At 37.0% G+C, this 19,446-nt stretch overlaps 2 protein-coding genes across 3 annotated transcripts; one reads left to right on the forward strand and one right to left on the reverse strand.

Annotated features, from left to right (window-relative positions):
• Window positions 1-620: 620 nt before the first annotated feature.
• Window positions 621-4,438, reverse strand: LOC130730809 (receptor protein kinase TMK1-like). The gene is made up of 2 exons (XM_057582923.1): window positions 1,854-4,438; window positions 621-1,402 (listed from the first exon to the last, which is right to left on the reverse strand). The coding sequence occupies exons 1-2, from the start codon at window positions 4,210-4,212 to the stop codon at window positions 894-896; spliced, it is 2,868 nt and encodes a 955-aa protein (XP_057438906.1). The 5' UTR covers window positions 4,213-4,438; the 3' UTR covers window positions 621-893.
• An 8,525-nt stretch (window positions 4,439-12,963) lies between these two features.
• LOC130732695 (putative high mobility group B protein 11) lies at window positions 12,964-16,155 on the forward strand. Of its 2 annotated transcripts, XM_057584691.1 has the most exons (6): window positions 12,964-13,176; window positions 14,096-14,153; window positions 14,380-14,542; window positions 14,812-14,907; window positions 15,264-15,487; window positions 15,613-16,154. In XM_057584691.1, the coding sequence occupies exons 1-6, from the start codon at window positions 13,067-13,069 to the stop codon at window positions 15,898-15,900; spliced, it is 939 nt and encodes a 312-aa protein (XP_057440674.1). In that variant the 5' UTR covers window positions 12,964-13,066; the 3' UTR covers window positions 15,901-16,154. The 2 variants fall into 2 exon arrangements, with proteins under 2 accessions (XP_057440674.1, XP_057440675.1); XM_057584692.1 differs by lacking the exon at window positions 14,812-14,907 and having other exon boundaries at window positions 15,613-16,155.
• Window positions 16,156-19,446: the final 3,291 nt, after the last annotated feature.

The raw sequence follows: 19,446 nt of genomic DNA on the forward strand, positions 1-19,446 counted from the left end.
TCCATTATAAATTAGTATTTCTTTACAAACTAAATGAAATTTCATCAAACTTTTTTAATGTTTTCCAAACAGATAGATACTTTTCGACTCAGTAGACCCGATCAGTAGTAGTTCAAAACCTATGTGCTAATTTCATTGACCTATACACCTTTCTAGTTCATAGTTTTGTGTAACTTTGCGTGTTGCGTTGAAAGTTGAATCTGTTCATGAAGGTATTGTAGTTTCGTCACGTAATGGAAAATATTTGCTGTTACCACTTTCCATGCATGAAAATTGGCTAAGTCAAGAGCCAACAATACGATCAACTGAACGCCAATTTGAAGCTTCTTTCAAGTTGGGGCTCTTAGAATTCGAGATTGAGCAAATATTATATTATAATGCATCAAATGTGGTATTCAATGCACATACTAGTACTAGTGGATATTAGCTCATTTGCCAACACAATTTTTTGAGGAATCTCAAATTCAGAGATGGCATTATCAGTTCAGCCTTTGATGCATATGCCCATGAAAAAAATTAAAAATCAACAAATGAGAGGTAGTAGGTAAAAAACTATGTACATAAAACACAGAAACTTCATCAATACCCAAATATATGACAAATCTGTGTTGAAGCGGAAATGAATGAACAAATAACAAGCATTCTCATTGATCATGGGCATGGCTCACTATCTACAACCATTAACACTTAAATATCACAGTTGAAAATACAAAACATGCAAATGAGATTTCAAATGCATATGAAATCTCTTACTCAACCACTATTGCATTGAACATTTTACTGGGGAATTTTTATAAAGAAAGAAAAGAGCATGCTATCTACACAAAAACAAAAAGGAAAAAAGGAAGAAGAAAAAAAAAATCAACATTCAACAAAGCAACAAACCAACTATTTCATCGGCCATCAGCTGAAGTAAAAGATTCTGCAAATCCAGTAGGCCTTGCAGGGATGCTACTCTTACTGTCTTCAAGGTCGATATAACTTAAGTCCTTTCCTTCTGCCTCCTGCCAGCCCTTCACCATCTGGTTAAGGGGAAGGCTATAATCGATGCCGGAATACTCCTCGGTGTCGTCATCAAATGGTTTCCATTTTTCAACAAGCGGTGCCAGAACATTCACAGCATGACCCATATCTGGCCGCTGGCTCGGTTCTCTGGCGGTGCAGTGCCCAGCTAGCTCAGCAATGATGGAGATGCTCTCAAATATTTCTTCCTTTACATCAAGAGCAGGGTCAATAGCAGCCATTAGTGTCTTCTTATCAGATTTTATGTGCCAGAACCATGCCGCCAAGTATTGGCTTTCTTCAGGTCTGTCATCATCAAGCGCCATCAATCCAGTCAGCAGCTCCATTAGCACAACCCCAAAACTGAAAACATCTGCTTTGGTTGTGATTTTTCCTGTCACTGAACATATTTAACAGAGAAATCCAGGATTAGTATAACATTTGAAAATATCAAATGCATTAGCGGGCATGCAAAAAAGTTGAAATATTAGGTACAAGGCCTACAATGCAGATGTGAAAAGTTTACCAATATTCTTTGATTAAGTGATGCAGAAAACTAAATTTAAGTGTGGAATCAGCAACTCAACTAACAGGGCTAAAAGCCTTAAATTCAATGCAAAAAAATAAAGCACTAGAAGATAAAACCAGAGAGAGAGCTATCATTTCTGCTAGAGATAGGAAATCCAAACCCTAGAGAGAGCTAACACCACATTTTAGAAATCATAAACTGATACTACAGTAGGTAGAAAGTAATCCATATACAATAAAAAAACTGAAGAATATACAAAAGAAGAGAGACATTAGATAAAAGTACATGTAATTTTGAGGACTTGTGGGAATAAAAAAATCACCTGCATATTCTGGAGCTAAGTATCCAAAAGTTCCAGCAAGCCTGGTCACTACAGATTTTTCATCACCTTCAGGGGCAAGTTTTACCAATCCAAAATCTGAGATTTTTGCTTTGAAATCATCACCAAGCAAAATATTTGATGACTTGAGATCTCTGTGGATGAAGCTTTGGTGAGCCAGAGTATGAAGATACTCCAATCCTCGAGCAACATCCAAGGCAATATTGAGCCTCCTCTTCCAAGAAAGGGGCTCCATTTCAAAGCTCTTCCAGTGGAAAAGATGCTTACTGAGAGCCCCCTGGGGCATATACTCATATACTAGAATCCTCTCATTTCCTTCAGTTGAGTAACCTAAAAGGGACACTAGATGCCGGTGCCGGACTTTTGATAGAACTGCAATTTCAGCCTGGAATTCGTCCAAGGCTTTATTACTAATCACACCTGATTCCATTCTTTTTACGGCAATGTTAGTCCCATCATCCAACTCGCCCTTATAAACAACCCCAAATCCACCACGGCCAAGTTCATTCTTAGGGGCAAAATTCTTGGTCACATTTCTTAGAACTTGAACTGATATCACAAGATTTCCAGCTTCAATGACATGAGAATCCCTTGCACTGCTGTTCCAACTCCCAGTCCCACTCCCTGTTACGGTGGAAGTGCTTCCATCGGTATTATTAGCAATGGCAATCTTTACGGTACTGTCTGAATCAGATGGATCTCTAGGGTGAACTACTATTGAACTTGGAGCCTGCAAGCCATCCTTTCTCTTCCTGAAACAATATGCATAAAGCGGAATTAGCATAAAAGCAGCAGCCGCCACACCCGCAATGGGGGCTACTATCAAAACCAAGTTTTTCCTTTTGGTTTTTTTCGTTTCAGGAGAATCACTTGAATTCGAGTGTGATGGTGTGGGCTCAGCATTCCCAGATCCAGATGATGGGCTAGTGCTCCCTGAGGAAGGAGCTTCCGGGTTACCACTGAATAGAGGATTCCCATCAATCACAGGTTTCAAGCCATTTGTAAACTTTGGCAGGGGAGGAGAAATGTTATTGCCACTAAGATCTAACAATGTCAAAGACTTCAAGCTAGTCCAATTACCAGGCACCACACCACTGAGATTGTTACCCCCCAATCTGATTTCAGTAAGAGAACCCAAGTTTCCAACAGAAGGACTTAAAGTACCATTAAGATTAAAGTGTGGCAAATTAATTATAGAAACCTTTCCATTTGCATTGCACTTTATCCCCAACCAAGGACCCTCACAAGGGTTATTCCCAGTCCAGGAACCAACAAGATTTGAAGGGTAATTCAACCCACCAAGAAACCCCAAAAGCGCCATGACTTCAAAGGCGCAGGGAACACCCGGTTTGGTTTGACAGAAATCATTATTCTCATAAGAAACCTTAGATGCTTTGAAATTTGGGATTGGACCCATCAACTGGTTATTGTTCAAATTCAAATTATCTAATTCCATGTTACCTAAAGCATCAGGGATCAGCCCAACGAGCTGGTTTCCATTGAGGTTGAGATCCTTGAGAGTAGCCAAGTCCCCAATGTTCCCCGGAATTGACCCACTGAACTTGTTCCCATGAAGCCACAAGCTCGTGAGAGAAGCCATGGTAGCCACCACGTCAATACTCCCGGTAAAACCCCCACCCTTCTGGTTATTCAACCACAGAACCTGCAAGCCGGAGCCGTTCAGACTCGCCGGAATCTCGCCGGACAAATTATTCCCGGCGAGAATCAAAACCGACAAGGAATTCAACTCCCCGAGAAAACCCGGTAAAGGACCCGCCAGATTGCAACCCAAGCAAGTGAGATTGGTCAACTGAGTCGACCCCTGCAACGAATTCGGAAACTGCCACCCACCACTGCTAGCATTCAGATCGTTGTTCCTGTCCAATGCCATCACCTCCAAGCTCTCCAACCCCTCGAAGAAATCAGAAGGAATGGAATCGAAATTGTTGTTATCAAAGAACGCATACTTCAGCTTCGACAACCCCTTCAACGACGGTAACGGCCCGTTGAGCTTGTTGTTCTGAAGACCCAAGTTGAAAAGCTCGGTGAGCTGGTTGAGATTCTGCGGTAAAGGGCCGGTGAGGTTTAAATTCTTTGTTTGAATCTGCGCAACCCGGTCGCCGTCGCAGAAGATGTAATCCCAACGCGGGGTGCCACATGGGTCGCCGCCTTGTTCCGGCCAGGGAAGGAGGTTTGGATTTTCGAGGCCTTTCCTGAACTGGTGGAGGATTTTGACGTCGTTAGGGTCGGTGGCGGAGAGGACTGGTGGTAGATAGAGTGGCGCCGCCGCGGCGAAGAGGAGAGTGAGGAGGAGGAAGGTTCGAGAAGAAGAAGCGTCCATGGCGGCGGGTGATGATGTTGTTCATGAGAGGGAGTGATGAAGGGAAGGTGTTTGATGAAATGCGAGAGAAGGAGGCATGTCGAGAGGAATGATGAAGAAGGGGAAGAAAGGGAGTGTGGGAAAAAGAAGGTGTGTTTGTGTTGGATGCAAAGATGGAAATTATGGACTTTTTGGGTTCGGTGGAGAAATTTGGTGATTCTCGTTATCGTGTTTACTGTTTTAGTGTACGCATGGTCTTCTTCTTCTTGATTCTCGAATAACTCTATCAACCACAATGGCATACTTTTTTAATTTAGAAAAAAGAAAAAACAAGCAAAAAAAACTCTTTTAAACTACCTTCTTTCAAAAATCAGACACTTTTTATGATGAGATTAATTACATGGGATATGTTAAAAATATGTTGAGAATGGCATGAGAGATAAAAGGAGAATATAATGCAAGTGATAATGGGGTAGATGATGTGATATGATTTAAAAAGAGAGAGGTGATGAAAAATTGAGTTTGTATCTAGTGTATTTACTTAATTTAAGATAGCGGTTGTGTTGAATTAAGATTATTAATGTTACATTTCTCGACACCAATGTCGGAAATATGGTTTCTCGATAGAAGGGACCATAGTAAAGGAAATTTCGACAAACTCAGCGGAAGAAGCAGTTACCAAGTGATGGGTAGTTATCAGCACGTGCGTGTACCCACGATGCCACGAATGGCGACAGTTACCCACGACTCAAGACCACCCACGTTGCAAATAGACAATTAAAATCACGTGCTCAAAACCTCCGGCTGAACGTGGGGCAAGGCGCCAAAATTCAAACCCATGAAACCCGCGCGCACTGAAGAACAACCGTCAAGAACGTGGAGGAAGAGAAAACACTATAAATAGGAGAAGAATCATCAGGAAAAAGGGTTCCCAACTCAACTCTGAAAAATTCACTAAAAGGCTCTCATGTCCGCATCAATGAGACTCAAAGAGCAAGACGTGATGATGGAGGAGTACGTTGCAGAACCAGCTGTTTATCTTTCCTGCATTTAAGCTTATCGTTTTACCTGTTAATTTCCTGTCGAGATTTACGTTTCTTGCAGTTTTCCCTTTGCTTTGTTACACTTTGATCTTCATGTAATTAATCTGCGTTTAATGAAGTCCAGTTTCTTTTGAATCGTTCATTTTTGTCGAAAAATATCAACTCACACACAACACTTTGGCAAGACGTTTTCCCAAAAGAATCATGATTTTAAACTTCCTTTAGTCGAACTAAGAGGATATTTGTTTACCAAAAACCATAGTAAACAGGTTGATTTTGAGTTAATAATTTAACTAAGCTCTTTTTGGTATTAGTGTGTTTGGAAATGGTGGCAACTGTGTAATGTGTAACTGCATCTGCATGAGATTCTGGTCGGCGACGGCAATGTGTGGTGTGTTCATTGAGGAAGGGGGCGATGTGGCTGCGACAATGTCTGAGGGAGAGGGGGCCAATGAACTAATGAGGGGGGAGAGGGAGAGCCAGAGGAGTAGGAATAATTTGAAGGGGGTCGGGTTGGAGGAAGAAGAGAGTGACGGCGAAAATGAAGGAAAAGAGAGTGGGCGCGGGGAAGAGAAATGACTTCGCGGAGAAAAAATAGAGGGAGGCATGAAATTTACCGCGCAAGTGAAACTTTTATGGCTTTTGTCACTAATGGCCGCTGGAAATGAACTTGTTAACGACTAACTTCCAATTGCGAAAACATTTGCAATTTTGCACATGAAATGGTACTCGTAGTGCTATTGCCGCTATACAATTGTCTCTAAAGGGGAGGGTGTAGCGTAGCCATTAGATCTCTAAGTGTGTTCTTTGATTTTCCTCCTTTAAAAAGAGGGGATCGTTTGGCCCCCTCCGTAGCGAGCAATTGCACCATGGTTTGTTACCATGAAGTTGCAGGTTCAATGATGAGGCCTAGGAAAATATTACCATATATCACAATGAGCGTCATTATTTGGGGGAAATCTAGAAAGTAAAGGTGTTCGGTCTGACAAACCTCCACTGTCAGTTAGTTGAATATTCAGTGTGTCTTTACAATTGATACTACATCGGTTTATATGTTGTCTAATCTAGAGTTCCGCATTTGCTTCCTTCATTGTGGTGGTGTAGTCGTTGCTTGATCTAAGGGCTAAACGTAGTAGATCATGACTAGTCCTTCCATATTTGGGTCAACTCATGGGTATTAAAACCAGGAAAAAAGTTCTTACAAGATAAAAGAAGAAAAAAGCAGGTGTATGACTGGCTGACTTGTCAAGTATTCCAAAAATTATCGGGAGAATGATTAACCGTTAGAGCAATATACGTGTATAGATGTATAGAATTTCTGTTATGGATAAGATCCAACCGATCAAATTTTCTATACTTAAAGTTACAAATTGATCTTGACATTTTAGAACAGGATAACTCAAAGTTGATTTGATGTAACAAAAATTAAAGAATTTAGCTAAAATTTCATAAAATTTGGGTAACCAACCATGGGATATCGACTGCCTGAATTAGAAGCATATCTGCTTGAGGATTCAGCATCCATATATTGGAATTCAAGGATCTCCTTAACTGGTGTACGAAGAAATACGCAATATGCTTAAATTGGTATCGATCCTATCAAATCCAATTCCACCCAAAAAAAGACATATATTTGTGTACTATTTTCTTAATATCACAAAGAAAAGTTCGTCTATATCCATAGGCAGATATCTAAGCCCGAAAAAGAGAAAATTTGTTTAAGATTAACATTCTAAGAATCAGAATCTAGACTCGTGATGAAAGTGAATGAAAGGAACATGTAGTATTCAAGATTATGCATATCGTATATGACTGTATGTTACAAAATTATTACAGCTAGTTGTTATTTTTCAAGTAGCTTACAACCCAGCTGTATTTATAAATTGTTTGATCAAAATGAAAGAATACGTACGATTGTTCAATTATTTTATGTGAATTGTGAATATAAAAGCATTATTAAAAGCTAACCTAGGTAGCTTTTAATGAATGAAGTAATTGGTGGGTATAATAAAAATCTTTAAATAATGGTCGTTGCTTAATGCTTAAGTGGGGGAAAGAAAAGAAAAAGAAGATTGCGATGATCTCTTTGTATCCGCAATTAAAGTTGTGTTGTGTTTTATAATATAATGGAAGTTGGTTACAGAAATGGACAAAGATTACTCTTCTTCTTTTTTTAAATGAAGATTGCTCATTACCTGTGTATAAGTTCAATTCATTTCATTATCAGCAAACGCGTATCTATCATTTATCATTATCTTTTCTTTCTTCTTATTGTAAGTTCAATTCTACGTACAGAGCTGTGAGATGCATATATTCATATAAAAAACAGTCATACCTATTTATTTATTGTTGTTGTTGTTGTTAGAAGAGGACGTTCTTCACTGTTTACGGGATTGCTCTCAGGCGCGCCAGGTCTGGCTTCATGCTAGGCTGCCCCTGTCCCCTAGGTTCTTCCTCTCCGGTCATGTGGAGTGGCTGCGTTTCTTGGTGACTCATACGCGGAGTGCGGCGTTCCTCACCCACCTTTGGTGGATTTGGCGCTGGAGGAACAATGTTGTCTTTGAGCAAACTCCTTGGTCTATTCACCATGTGCAGCGGTCTATCGCTACGTCCCTTCAGGATATTCAGGTCTCCCTTGCGACATCATCAATTTTGCAGCGCACGGGGATGCCAGCGGCCTGGCGGTAGTTGCATTCCGTCGTCCTCCTTGTGCTCGGCTGGCGGAGTAGTTCGCGACCCGGCTGGTGCTTGGCTCCTTGGGTTCATGTCCAAGACTGGACATGGTGATCCCCTCCTTGCTGAGCTCTCAGCGATAAAGCAAGGTCTCTCTCTGTGTTGGCAAAAGGGCTACCGTCGAGTTCTTTGTGAATCGGATTGTGGGTCTGCTATCTCCGTTCTCCAGAACAAAGGGGCAGGGGCTTTGCCGGTCTACTCCCCTGAGATTGCTGCTTCGCTTCAGCTCCTTAGCCTGGATTGGGAAGTTTCGCTGCTAGTGGCTCCTCGCTACTGCAACTCCGTGGCTGATAAGCTCGCTAATCTAGCCCATGGCTCCCACTGTCCTTTCGTCTACTTCGACTCACCTCCTCCGGCGGTGCTGTCGTTCCTCGCTTCGGATAGAGGGATTAGTTAGTTTGCCTTTGTGTTTCTGTTTCTTTTTGTTGTTGTCGTTTTCTTTCCTTAGCACCAAAAAAAAGAAATTTATTATTCAGACCAAAATTACCTATGGCACCTAATGATCAACCTCTTCATATGAACGTCAAAAAAAAAAAAAAAAAACCTCTTCATAAGCCATAAGTAAGGTTGGTACTTGAATTCGTATATATGGACAATCTTTACCAAATCATTAGTGTTTAACAAACATACCAACAAACAGTGGGGTCAGTCCATCCATCACCTTAAATTGAGTTTGTTTAAACTTTAAAAACAATTTATAAAACATTAATTTTCCGATCTTAATAAAGCAATTATTTTCTTTTTTGATGTGAGGTAAGGCTATATACATGATTTGATTGTTTTCTAATGAATGGAGAGAGTGAGTTTGTGGCTTTGCAAAGTTGATTTTGGAGTGAGGTGGAGAGCACGTACGGACAAAGTTGGGGATGGGTCATGCTTTTTGTTTGTAGTGTCGGACGAGCATAATAGGTTCCTTTGTTGGGAGCAAAAAGTCAAAAGTTGGAGGCCCATTAGTTGTTTTTTGTTTTCGTTTTAATTATAAAATTAATTTTTTTTTAATTTTGCAAAGAAAATAGTTAGAATAAAAAAATACTTTTAGAATTTTCCGTGTACAAGTTTTAGAAATATAAAATACAATTAAGATTGAAATTAATTTATATTTAAAAATACAAATAAAGACATGAAATAAAAATACATTCCTAAAATCTTCAACCCTATTAGTTTTCCAAAGAAGAAAAAAATCTTCAACCCTGTTTTTTTTTTATATTAGAAAGATAAATTGCACCCGCCAAAGATTGATCCCTGAACCTCCTCCATCCAACCCACATGTCTCCTAGCTCTTACTACTTAAGCTATCACTCGGGGACTTCAACCCTGTTTAGTTTGTCTATTTTTTATTTTTATTTTCAAAGAAAACAATAAATAAAGCTGAAAAGATATTTGGTTGATATTTCTAAAATATGATCAAAATAAATTTTAAGAAAAAGACATTTTCATTTTCGGTGAAAATGAAAAATTATTGAAAGCAGTGGTGCCAGTGTTGGCGGTAGCAACAACGATGGTGGAGGTTGGTGGTGACAACGATAACAATGATCATGGCGATGGTAGTGATTGTGGTGGCAATTGTGACAATGACATTGATGGTGGTGGTGAAAATGTATGAAAAAGTTAAATAAACATGTTTCCTAAATTTTAAATATTTGAAAGTTGAAAGTGAAAACTATTTTCAAAAACTAAAAAATAAAATATAAAATATTTTCTCAAAACATACATGTCCGTCATTTTCTTATATATTCCATCATTCTCCCTATTTCCATACCTATTATACAAGCACTGGGGTATTTACATGGAAACTATAAATTAAATGCATTTTTAGTACTTTTACTCTTAATTTTGGGTAATTTTACTTTATGTCCCGCCCAAAATGAACAATAAGCCTTTGAAGCTAGTCATGGCGGGAAGTGCGACACAACGAGCTTCATTGCCCTCCCTTAGATGATGGGTCCACAAGCCAGCTGGAAGATTCCTTTAGATTTGTCTTATATGTACAGGGATTTGGGCCCTGATTGTCAGGCCCAAATATAGTAAAGGTCCATGTCATGACCACCCCCTCTATAAAAGGGGAGGTCATCCACTTGTACGAAACCAACTTTTTCAGCATTAATGAGAATATTACTTTTATGGTAGTTTTGCTATTTTAGTGCTCTGCTAGGGTTTACTTTTTGTCTTTCTCTTACGCAAGCTTGCCCTAGTACAGAACAATTTTAGTCCCTCTATTTTAATTTATTCCTTTTACTTTTAGCTTTGGGTGATCTTAAGCATCTTGCTTTCAATTTATCAATTTTAATCTATATGTTTTATCTAATGTTGTAATCAAATCTCTCTATTAGAAATGACAATACAATTTGAAACCAATTTTGATAATATCATCAACGCTAATCTAAGTGAAAGTTGATGTGTTACATGATTGAAAATAATCCTTAAGTTTAGAGTTTTATTTTTCTAAGTCATATTTGTATGAACTATAGTGTATATCAGTTTCATTGAAAGATAATCATTTGATATTTTCATTCCTAATGGAGTTAGCATCCGTTGGACATATAGTGTTCAAGAGTTCTGCTTTGATAGTGAACATGTGCTCAGTTCTCTTCTTCCTCTCCTTAGGAATGATGTTGTAGGTACCTTTGTTTCTAGAGTTGTTTAGTGTTGTCTTTGGGCTTTTAGCCCCGAACATTATAAAAAAAAAACCTAGCATCCGTTGAAAGCCTTTGGTTGCAAGGATTTTGTGCTAGCATACATATGAAGGGTCGTGGATTTTAGTTTAAGCTATGGAATTATCCTTACTCAATAAATGTAACTTAAATTGAGAAGTTGAAATTGAAATTAAGGTGATTAAAATCACCCAGAATTAAAGTAAGAGGATTAAAAGTGTATTTAATCCTAAAAGTTAAATCGAAGAAATAATTCAACGCTTATGAGTTCATCGCAAATGTTTACATCAATACACAGATCATCATTTTATAGGATTGGTTGAGGTTTTGGCTGCGGTAATAATTCAACGCTTATGAGTTCATCGCAAAGGTTTACATCAATTCACAAATCATCATTTTATAGGATTGGTTGAGGTTATGACTGCGGTTAGTCAATATCTTCCATGTGATCATCGTTTTGTTGGACTCTTTATTAAGCGTGACATGTATTCCTTCTTGGGCTTTGTTGCCTTCTTGTGTTAGCCATAGTAGAGATGAATGAGAATGTTGTTTATTACAAACAATGCTAATATTTTTGGTAAGAAATTACTATACCCGAGTAAGGTCGTGTGGCAGTGTAGAAAGGGTACTTCATTGAACTATTTCTCCATTGAAGTACTCTGTTTTCTTTGGTCCAGTGATCACATTGGCATTGAAGGTGGACACTTACAAGACACTTCACGTTCAAGTAAGCTAAGCTGAGAGAGAGGTTAGAAGGTAGGTTATAAAGACTCTTTATGGTAGAAACATGTTAAGACATAACTAATACTAGTTCAGTGATAGTAGATATTGCCTCGATTAGAAATCATTATTCTTATATGTGCATGACATTGGCAATTTGAGTCAAAGTACTCCAGAGCTCAACTTCTCACTTTATTGTGTAACACCTCCCAAACTCGTGATATGACCAAAAGAAATATATTATTATTTTTAATAAAGGTTATATAAATCACTGGTCCAAAACAAAGAAAGTTATCCGTCTTAAAGAACACTTACACAAGATTACATTTGCCACACCCCAAAACTAATTAGAGTTTAAGGGCCCGTTTGGTGACCAGGATAGGATAGGATAGGACAGGATAATAATCATATCCTGTTGTTATCTGTTGTTTGTTGCACCAGCAGGATATGATAATACTATCCTGTCTTCTATCTTATCCTGTCAATCATGTGTAAAAGTTATCCTGAGGGGGGAGCTAGGATAGAGCAGGATAGGATACCAGTTATATATTTTCTTTCAGTATCTTAACTCCAAATTAATTTATTTTAATATTATATAATTTATAATTTATAATAATATTAATTAATAAATATAAAAATATTAATTTAACTAAAATAAAAAATAAATAAAATTATTATTCATAAATAGTAAAAATAGACTACTCACTTACAAATATTGATTTATTAATAATAATAGACTAATTTAATATTTTCATCTCCTATTATTTAAAAATTATTTATCTACTTATATAATAATTTAAATATAAAGTATTTTTGAAATAATAATATTTTTAATTTAGTTAATTTTTATTGTTTATCACGTGTCACAACTAAGTGAAAAACATTGATTACAAATATTGATTTTTTAATAGTAATAGATTAATTTTTTATTTTCATCTCCTATTATTTAAAACTACTTATCTACTTATATAATAATTTATAATTCAAATATAAATTACTTTTCAAATAATAATATTCTTAATTTAGTTAACTTTTATTGTTAATTATCACGTGTCACAGCTAAGTGAAAACCAATCGGTTAACTGCATAATTTTATTTAAAATATAGGGTATCATCAAAACAATAAAATAGGCTAATTAATAAAATTTAAATTAATTTTATTTATTTTAAAATATAGACTCATTCATGAAAATGTAAAGAAATTAAATTTAATAGAATGATCAATTTTAAATGTACTTTTTATTCAAATATAAATCTGATATATTTTTCCTTATCATATCCTGTCATTATCATGTGCACCTCAAACACAGGATATGATAAGAGTCTATCCTGCTCTTATCCTATCCTGTTGATATCCTATTCACATATCATATCCTATCATATCCTATCCTGACCACCAAACGAGCCCTAAACCTACAGCTTGTCAAGTACGAGATTCTATCATACTCGATTAGACTAACACCAAGTTTTATTCTTGTAATTTGTAAATAACCCTTTTAACTATTTTTTTTACATGATTGGAAAAAAGTAAAAGGTTACACTGCCACGTACGCTTGAGCAGAGTGTAGCTGTCGCATAGGCATATGGCCTCTCTTTGTGTCCATATCCCTTTCCTCGCACTAAAACACACAATCGATTCCACACATTTTCCAGCAAGAAAATTGAAATAGGTTTGTATGATCGTGTTTGAGGTTAAGGGCTTAGTTTAGTTTAGGTGCCCTCTCAAACATGCAAAGCGTGGAGAAGAGGACGGTGCTTCCATCAGATAAAACCCATGACTCAGAGTGCTTCTACAAGAATCTCACTGCGTTGTTGGAGTCTTCTGGACTGAGTTTAATGTGAGTTTCCAGTCCACTACACAAAACGTGCTTCCCATTTCTCTGTTTTGCCCTTAGTTTGAAGATGGGAGGGTCTTTATTGACATTTTCTTTATACTGCTCTGTTTGGTTCCTAGTAAATTGCTTGCAAAGAAAGTTTTCTCCTTTTTGTGTTGGCGCTTCCGGTTTAGCTAATGGTTTTCCTTACTCTAAGTGAGATGCATTGCCTTGTGTTGCTAGCAAATCATTTGTTGAGAAGTCCAAATTGACTAATTCACTCGAGAAATGGCTAAGATAATCTTTATAAATGGTAGAACAACCCTTACCTTGAAGTTATCTTCTAGGATAGAGTTAAACCTAACCCAAATTCTAAGATGGTATTAGAGCATGTACTAGATTGTTTATTGGAGGCTATTTATATATGTAGTGGCGGAGGCAGACTCCGGAAGAGGGTGGTGCTAAGCCTAAAGAGGGTGGTGCGGTACATGTATAATTTTGGTATTGGTAAAGAAAAGTATCATTTTGGGGGTCACTATGGCATGACCTAGTCCCCATGGTTCCGCACTGTATATATGGGTCATCCGCAGAGATGCATATCTCTGCTGACAGATGTTCATACCTGCAAATTTCAAGCTCCACATATAAGTATGACTAAGACAGGCCTCCTAAAGGGTAGAACAATTCTCATCTCTAAGCTAACTTTGGGAGTAGAGTTAGGTCTAACTCAAATTCTAATAGCATTCGTATGATGGAATAATGTGTGTTCTTATGTGTTCCTCTTTTCTCTTTGCTATGCAAAAACAGAATGAGTTAAAATTCAATATGAAATATTTAATACACACACACACACACACATATATATATGAACTAATTCACAAGAAAGATGTGATTCATAAAATGGATTATATGAATAATGTTGTATTCCAATTGTACTTGGCAGTTTGAATGACTTGTACCTGTTTTACTTGGAGGTGACCAAAAGAGGAGGATATCATCAGGTATATTATGTGCATATCAAGTTTGTTCATCCAATTTATTCAAGAGTCTATAATCTATATTCATGGTAAATTTAATTTTTGATTTTTTGTATTTTTGTATATCATTAGATAAGTTTGTCCCCTCACTTAGTGATATAAGACTTTTGTTGTTGTTGTTGTTGTCAGATATCTATCTGGGATGTTCAAATTTAGGATCATTACTATGGATTTTCTTAAATGTTTTCAGGTTGACCAAGAAAAGAAATGGGGTGAAGTGGTCTCTGCACTAAAATTAGAAGGAAGTAATGCAAAGTTATCTGCTCAAGTTGAAATGCTCTATGCAAATCTTCTTTACGAATTCGAGCAATTGTACTTCTACAGGTGTCCTACAAAGCAAGCCAGCACCAAAGGTTAATCTAAGAGCTAGTCCAATTTGAAGCTATTTTATTAACTAAATATATTGATTCAGTATGGTGATTAATTTCACACATTTTTTATGTAGTTTCTTTGTAGTTTCTACATAGATGATTATAATCAATCTTTACTGCTTGGACATAAGAGAAGACCTTTCAGTATCTTTATTGTATGAGATTGTTGGTGCATTTTGGTTTTATGATGACTTTTAACCTGACCTGAATGAGTCCTTCTGTTTTATCCACAACCTCACCTTTTCCCAAAGGTCCACTTAAGAGGAAGCGGAATTTAACTCAATTAATGGATAAGGAAAATGTTCAGAGGGTGACAATGTGCAAGGACTACTCTTCCCAGAAGACAGGTTTGGCTGCATATGTGTACTTATCTGCATACTTTTCAAATCCTAGGTAGGAGAATAGATGATTTTTTTTTTGGTAACTAGGGGAATTTTACATGACCAATTTTTAAACTCATCCCAATATATTACTTAGTTACGAGTAAATTAATTGTCAGTACTCTCGGAGTACTCAAGATTCAGTACATCCCTCACAATCTGAGAGAGTCATCCTCATTTTTAAATTTTAGAAAAAAATCAAAATCAGGATAAACTAACAATAAAAGTCAGATGATATGCTTTAAGACGATGGAGTATGTACTACAGGAGTACTGATTATGAATTTGAGGTAATTATGAATTACATTGGTTTGCAACTTACAGCTGAGGGTGGATATGTAGAGCCAGTGCTTCAACCGGCACCTTCAAATGACAAAGGAAGGAAGAAACGCGGAGGTGCTCCAACAGGACGAAGGACTGCATATCAGATATTCGTCAAGCAGGAATGTGCTCGATTGAGAGCTTGTAGTGAGGACTCCTTAGATCGCACGAGATTCCTACGCATGGCTATTGACACATGGAAGAACATGTCTGAGATTGAGAAACAGGTAAATTGAAATAATGAAATTGACATCATATCTGATATTCTTAAAACATTTATCCCTTTTTTTTGCCTTTTAACACCCTTATGTGTTTGCTTGAAATTCTCCACTTCTGATTACTTTTCACGTAGCCATATATGGAGGAAAGCAAGAAGAACAAGGAAAAACACAAGGAGGAGGAAAACAATAAACAGAAGAACGCACAAGATATGAAGCAAGTAAACAAGCCAACTAGTCAGTGTGGTGATTATTCTGTACCTTCACAGCCTGAGACAGATAACTCAATTGTGAGTGCAGAACTTGGCTTAGCTCTTAAAATGACTTGGGAAGTAATGACTGGAAAAGCACCCGAGGAGTCCTTACAGGAATGGGATACTTATTTTTCAGAACTAGATTTACCAACTGGTGAATCCAAGTAATTCTACTTACTCTAGTTAATGGTGGGTTGGTCTTTTTGCTCTTTTGAGGCAATGACTATGTATGCATCCAGCAGTTTTCCCTTCTTTTTTTTGACTCAAACCAAGCTAGCTGCTATGTATATATTGTTTTGAAACAGCACAACAGGGTTGGAATGGCTGGATAGCATATGCTTCCGCCTCTTTCAGTAGTAGTGAAGTATGTAAATATTAAACGGTAGTGTAATGCAAACTTTTGTTGGAATTTATTTTTTCTTCCTGTGGAAGCATATTTTTCTTTGTTGGAACTAATGAGTATTGACTATTGAAGTCATTACCAAAGTTATTAAAACCGGATCGGTAATCAAACCAGTGAGGGCACTGGTTCAAGGTTCAAAGGTTCAACCGTACTTGAACCGTGGTCCAACCGATATTACCACTATAATTTAATATAGTTATTTAAAAATAAATATATACTAATATAGGAGGTAATATTGAATAGAAAATGACAATATCCATAACTTAGTACTAAAAAAAATATTATCCGTATTTTTATAAAAAAAAGGCTTAATTGCATTTTTGGTCCCCCAACTTTGGCCTTCATGCGAAAATCGTCCCCAAACTTTAAAATTAGCAAAAACCATCCCTGAAGTTTACACCTGGTTGCAAAATTGGTTTTCCGTTACACTTTCGTGAGAAACTAACAGAATATTTCGTTTAAAATGAATTAAAAAATAAAGAAAAAAAATTGAGAATTATTTTGATTTAGAGCTTCTCCTCTACCCATCTCATATGCTGATCTTCTTCTGCATCTCCTCTCTGTCCCTCAATTGCGTTCATCTTCTTCTTCTCTTCTCTTCTCCGTTCCTCTTCTCCTCACCCATTCCTCTTCTTTTCTCGCGTTCATCTACCTCCCACATCTTCTTCTTTATCTTCTGAAACCCAGCAACCCCAAATCGCGAAAAGAACCCAGATCCTTTGCCAATGGCGGTGCCTTTCTTGCGATCGGTTGCAGGTGATGGTGGGGTTGGGGTTCTTCAGAAACCTAATCTTCAGAAACGCAAGAGAGAGAAGCCGACGACGAAGATAAAGAGAGAGGGACAACGACGGAGATAGAGAGAGAGGGACAACGACGGAGATAGAGAGAGAGAGGAACGACGACAGAGGTAGAGAGAGAGGGACGACGGAGTTGGCTGGAACACACGGCGGCGTTCGAGGAGGTGGGGCAATGGAGACTCGGTGAGGACGATGTCATGGAGCGCTGGGGCGACCCTTGCGGCGACAATGGAGCTGGCTACGGCGATGGGGAGAGGGAAACAGTGAAGACATCAGAACCAAGGTGACCGAGAGATGGTTATGACAGTTGTGGTGTTTTCTTTCATCTTCTTCTCTGATTGGTGTGATAGGGAAAATTGGGGGTTTTTAAGATGTGGCTTAATAGCATGGTGGTTTGGGTTCTGCGTGGTGCGTGATGTTGGGGTTTTTGTTCTTCCTTTCATCTTTTCCTTCAATGGTGAAGTGGGAGGTTATGTTTTGAGTGTTGAAATGGGAGGTTCTGGTTTGGTGTGGTTGAGGAAATGGTTATTTGGAGATGGATTCATGAGGTGAAGAATAGTGGTTAGTCATAGCTATGGAAAGAAGGATCAAATGGTGTTGGTGATGGAAGATGAAGAGAAGCTTGGTTTGTGTTATTTGATTCTTGTTGAGGAAGAAGGACATGATGAAAGTTTAACCAAGCTTTGTAAAAGTAAGGAGCAGAAATTACAAAGGGCTCAAAAGCCTCTTCAACATGATTGTGCTTGTTCATTTCATACATCTTCATCTAAATTGCATTGAATCTTTTATTTTGATTTAGAGCATGTGGTTTCAAAAAAACAGTTGAGATAATTTTTAGGCTTAATTGCACTTTTGCTCCCTGATCTTTCACCTTTGTGCGATTTACCTCCCTCATCTTTAAAATGAGCGAATTCCCTCCCTCTTCTATTAATATGTGCGATTTAGGCCCTTCCGTTAGTTAGCCGTCCAATTACTAACGGCGGTTGCTATTTTCACCCTCCCTTTTACTAACCACACCCCATATCAGAAATAAAAATAAAAATAAAATAAAAAAATGGAGGTAAATCGCACAAAGGTGAAAGATCAGGGGGCAAAAGTGCAATTAAGTCAAAAAGTAAAAAAATAAAAAAAATAAATTAAATACAATTAATTGAAAATAAAAAAAACTGAAAAAAATATTTTTATAAAAATCAAAGAAAAAATAATAAAATAAATGAAATAAGTTAAATACAAATAATAGATGAAAAAACATTTTTATAAAATCAAAAAAAAAAAAACTGAAATTTTATAAAAATCAAAGAAAAAAATGTTTTTATAAAATCAAAGAAAATAAAATATTTTTTAATTGAAGATAGAAATTTAAAAATAAAATAAAAGAATAATTATTTTTAATTTAGTGTAGGTGGTGCAAATAGAAACAAATTCTTCGTTTATTTTATTTTTAAATTTCTATCTTCAATTAAAAAAATATGTAGTTAAATACAAATTCTTTGTTTTTGGTGTTAAGGTTAAAAAATTTCAATTTAAATGATTAGACAAATTTTTAAGAGTAGTTTTCTTTAACAATGCTTTCATTTTAAAAAACACTAGAAGATCTATTTTTATTTTGAAAATGAAGGGATCTATTGTTATACTTATATATGGTTGAATGTTTTATTTAAAATTAATATAAGGGTCATTATATTGTTTTTTTTTATGGAAGGGGATCTATTCTTTACATTTGGATGAGTGTTTTTACTTTTAATGTCGTACATCATGCAGAATCATGGACATTTCACCGCCATCGGAGAGTTTCTTCGAGCTGCCCTACCAGCAACACAACCAACTTTGCTTTAGAGATCAGTTCGATGATTTTGAAAATTTCAGCCACCATTTCAACCTTCCCGCTGACATGGCGCATTGCAATGGTTCTAGCAGCAACGAAGGTAATGCGAAAGCGAGTAGCAGCAGAAAGAAGAAGGAGAAGGAAGAGGAGAAACCCGGTAGTAGCAAAAGGAAGAAGACTTCTTCTTCACGTGTGTTGGATTTTGATGAAATAAAGAAGCATTTTGAGGTTACGCTAACAGAGGCGGCAAAGGAAATGAATGTTGGGTTGACCCTCCTCAAGAGAAAGTGCAGAGACCTCAATATTATGAGGTGGCCACACAGGAAGCTCAAGAGTTTGAAGTCTGTCATCGACAATGTCAAGATACAAACAATTAATGACATGATCTCGATCTTTTGTTTGTTATTATCTGGTGAATCCTGATGAAATTGTTTTATTTGTTATGAGGTGCAGGAATTGGGACTCGAAGATGAGCTTGGCATGTTGGAGAAGCAAAAAAACATGTTGGAGAGAATGCCAGAAATGGAGCTGAGTAAGGAAACAAAGAAGTTGAGACAATCCTGTTTTAAAGCTAATTACAACAAGAAGAGGAGAAAACAGAACACACAAGACTAATAAGGAAGTTGAGACAATCTTGTTTTTGACTCACATAAATAGTGTTAAACAACCTGAATTGAGTTATGAGTAAC

Source organism: Lotus japonicus, chromosome 1, assembly GCF_012489685.1.
Source record: "Lotus japonicus ecotype B-129 chromosome 1, LjGifu_v1.2".
Lineage (NCBI taxonomy): Eukaryota > Viridiplantae > Streptophyta > Magnoliopsida > Fabales > Fabaceae > Lotus > Lotus japonicus.

Bases quoted from the DNA above. Each gene is read 5' to 3' on its own strand.
- LOC130730809 (XM_057582923.1), bottom strand. From the start codon at position 4,212: ATGGACGCTTCTTCTTCTCGAACCTTCCTCCTCCTCACTCTCCTCTTC. The intron at 1,403-1,853 runs GTGATTTTTTTA...AAATATGTTCAG, and splicing joins CTTAGCTCCAGAATATGCAG to TGACAGGAAAAATCACAACC.
- LOC130732695 (XM_057584691.1), top strand. From the start codon at position 13,067: ATGCAAAGCGTGGAGAAGAGGACGGTGCTTCCATCAGATAAAACCCAT. The intron at 14,908-15,263 runs GTTTGGCTGCAT...TGCAACTTACAG, and splicing joins CTACTCTTCCCAGAAGACAG to CTGAGGGTGGATATGTAGAG. The intron at 15,488-15,612 runs GTAAATTGAAAT...CTTTTCACGTAG, and splicing joins TGTCTGAGATTGAGAAACAG to CCATATATGGAGGAAAGCAA.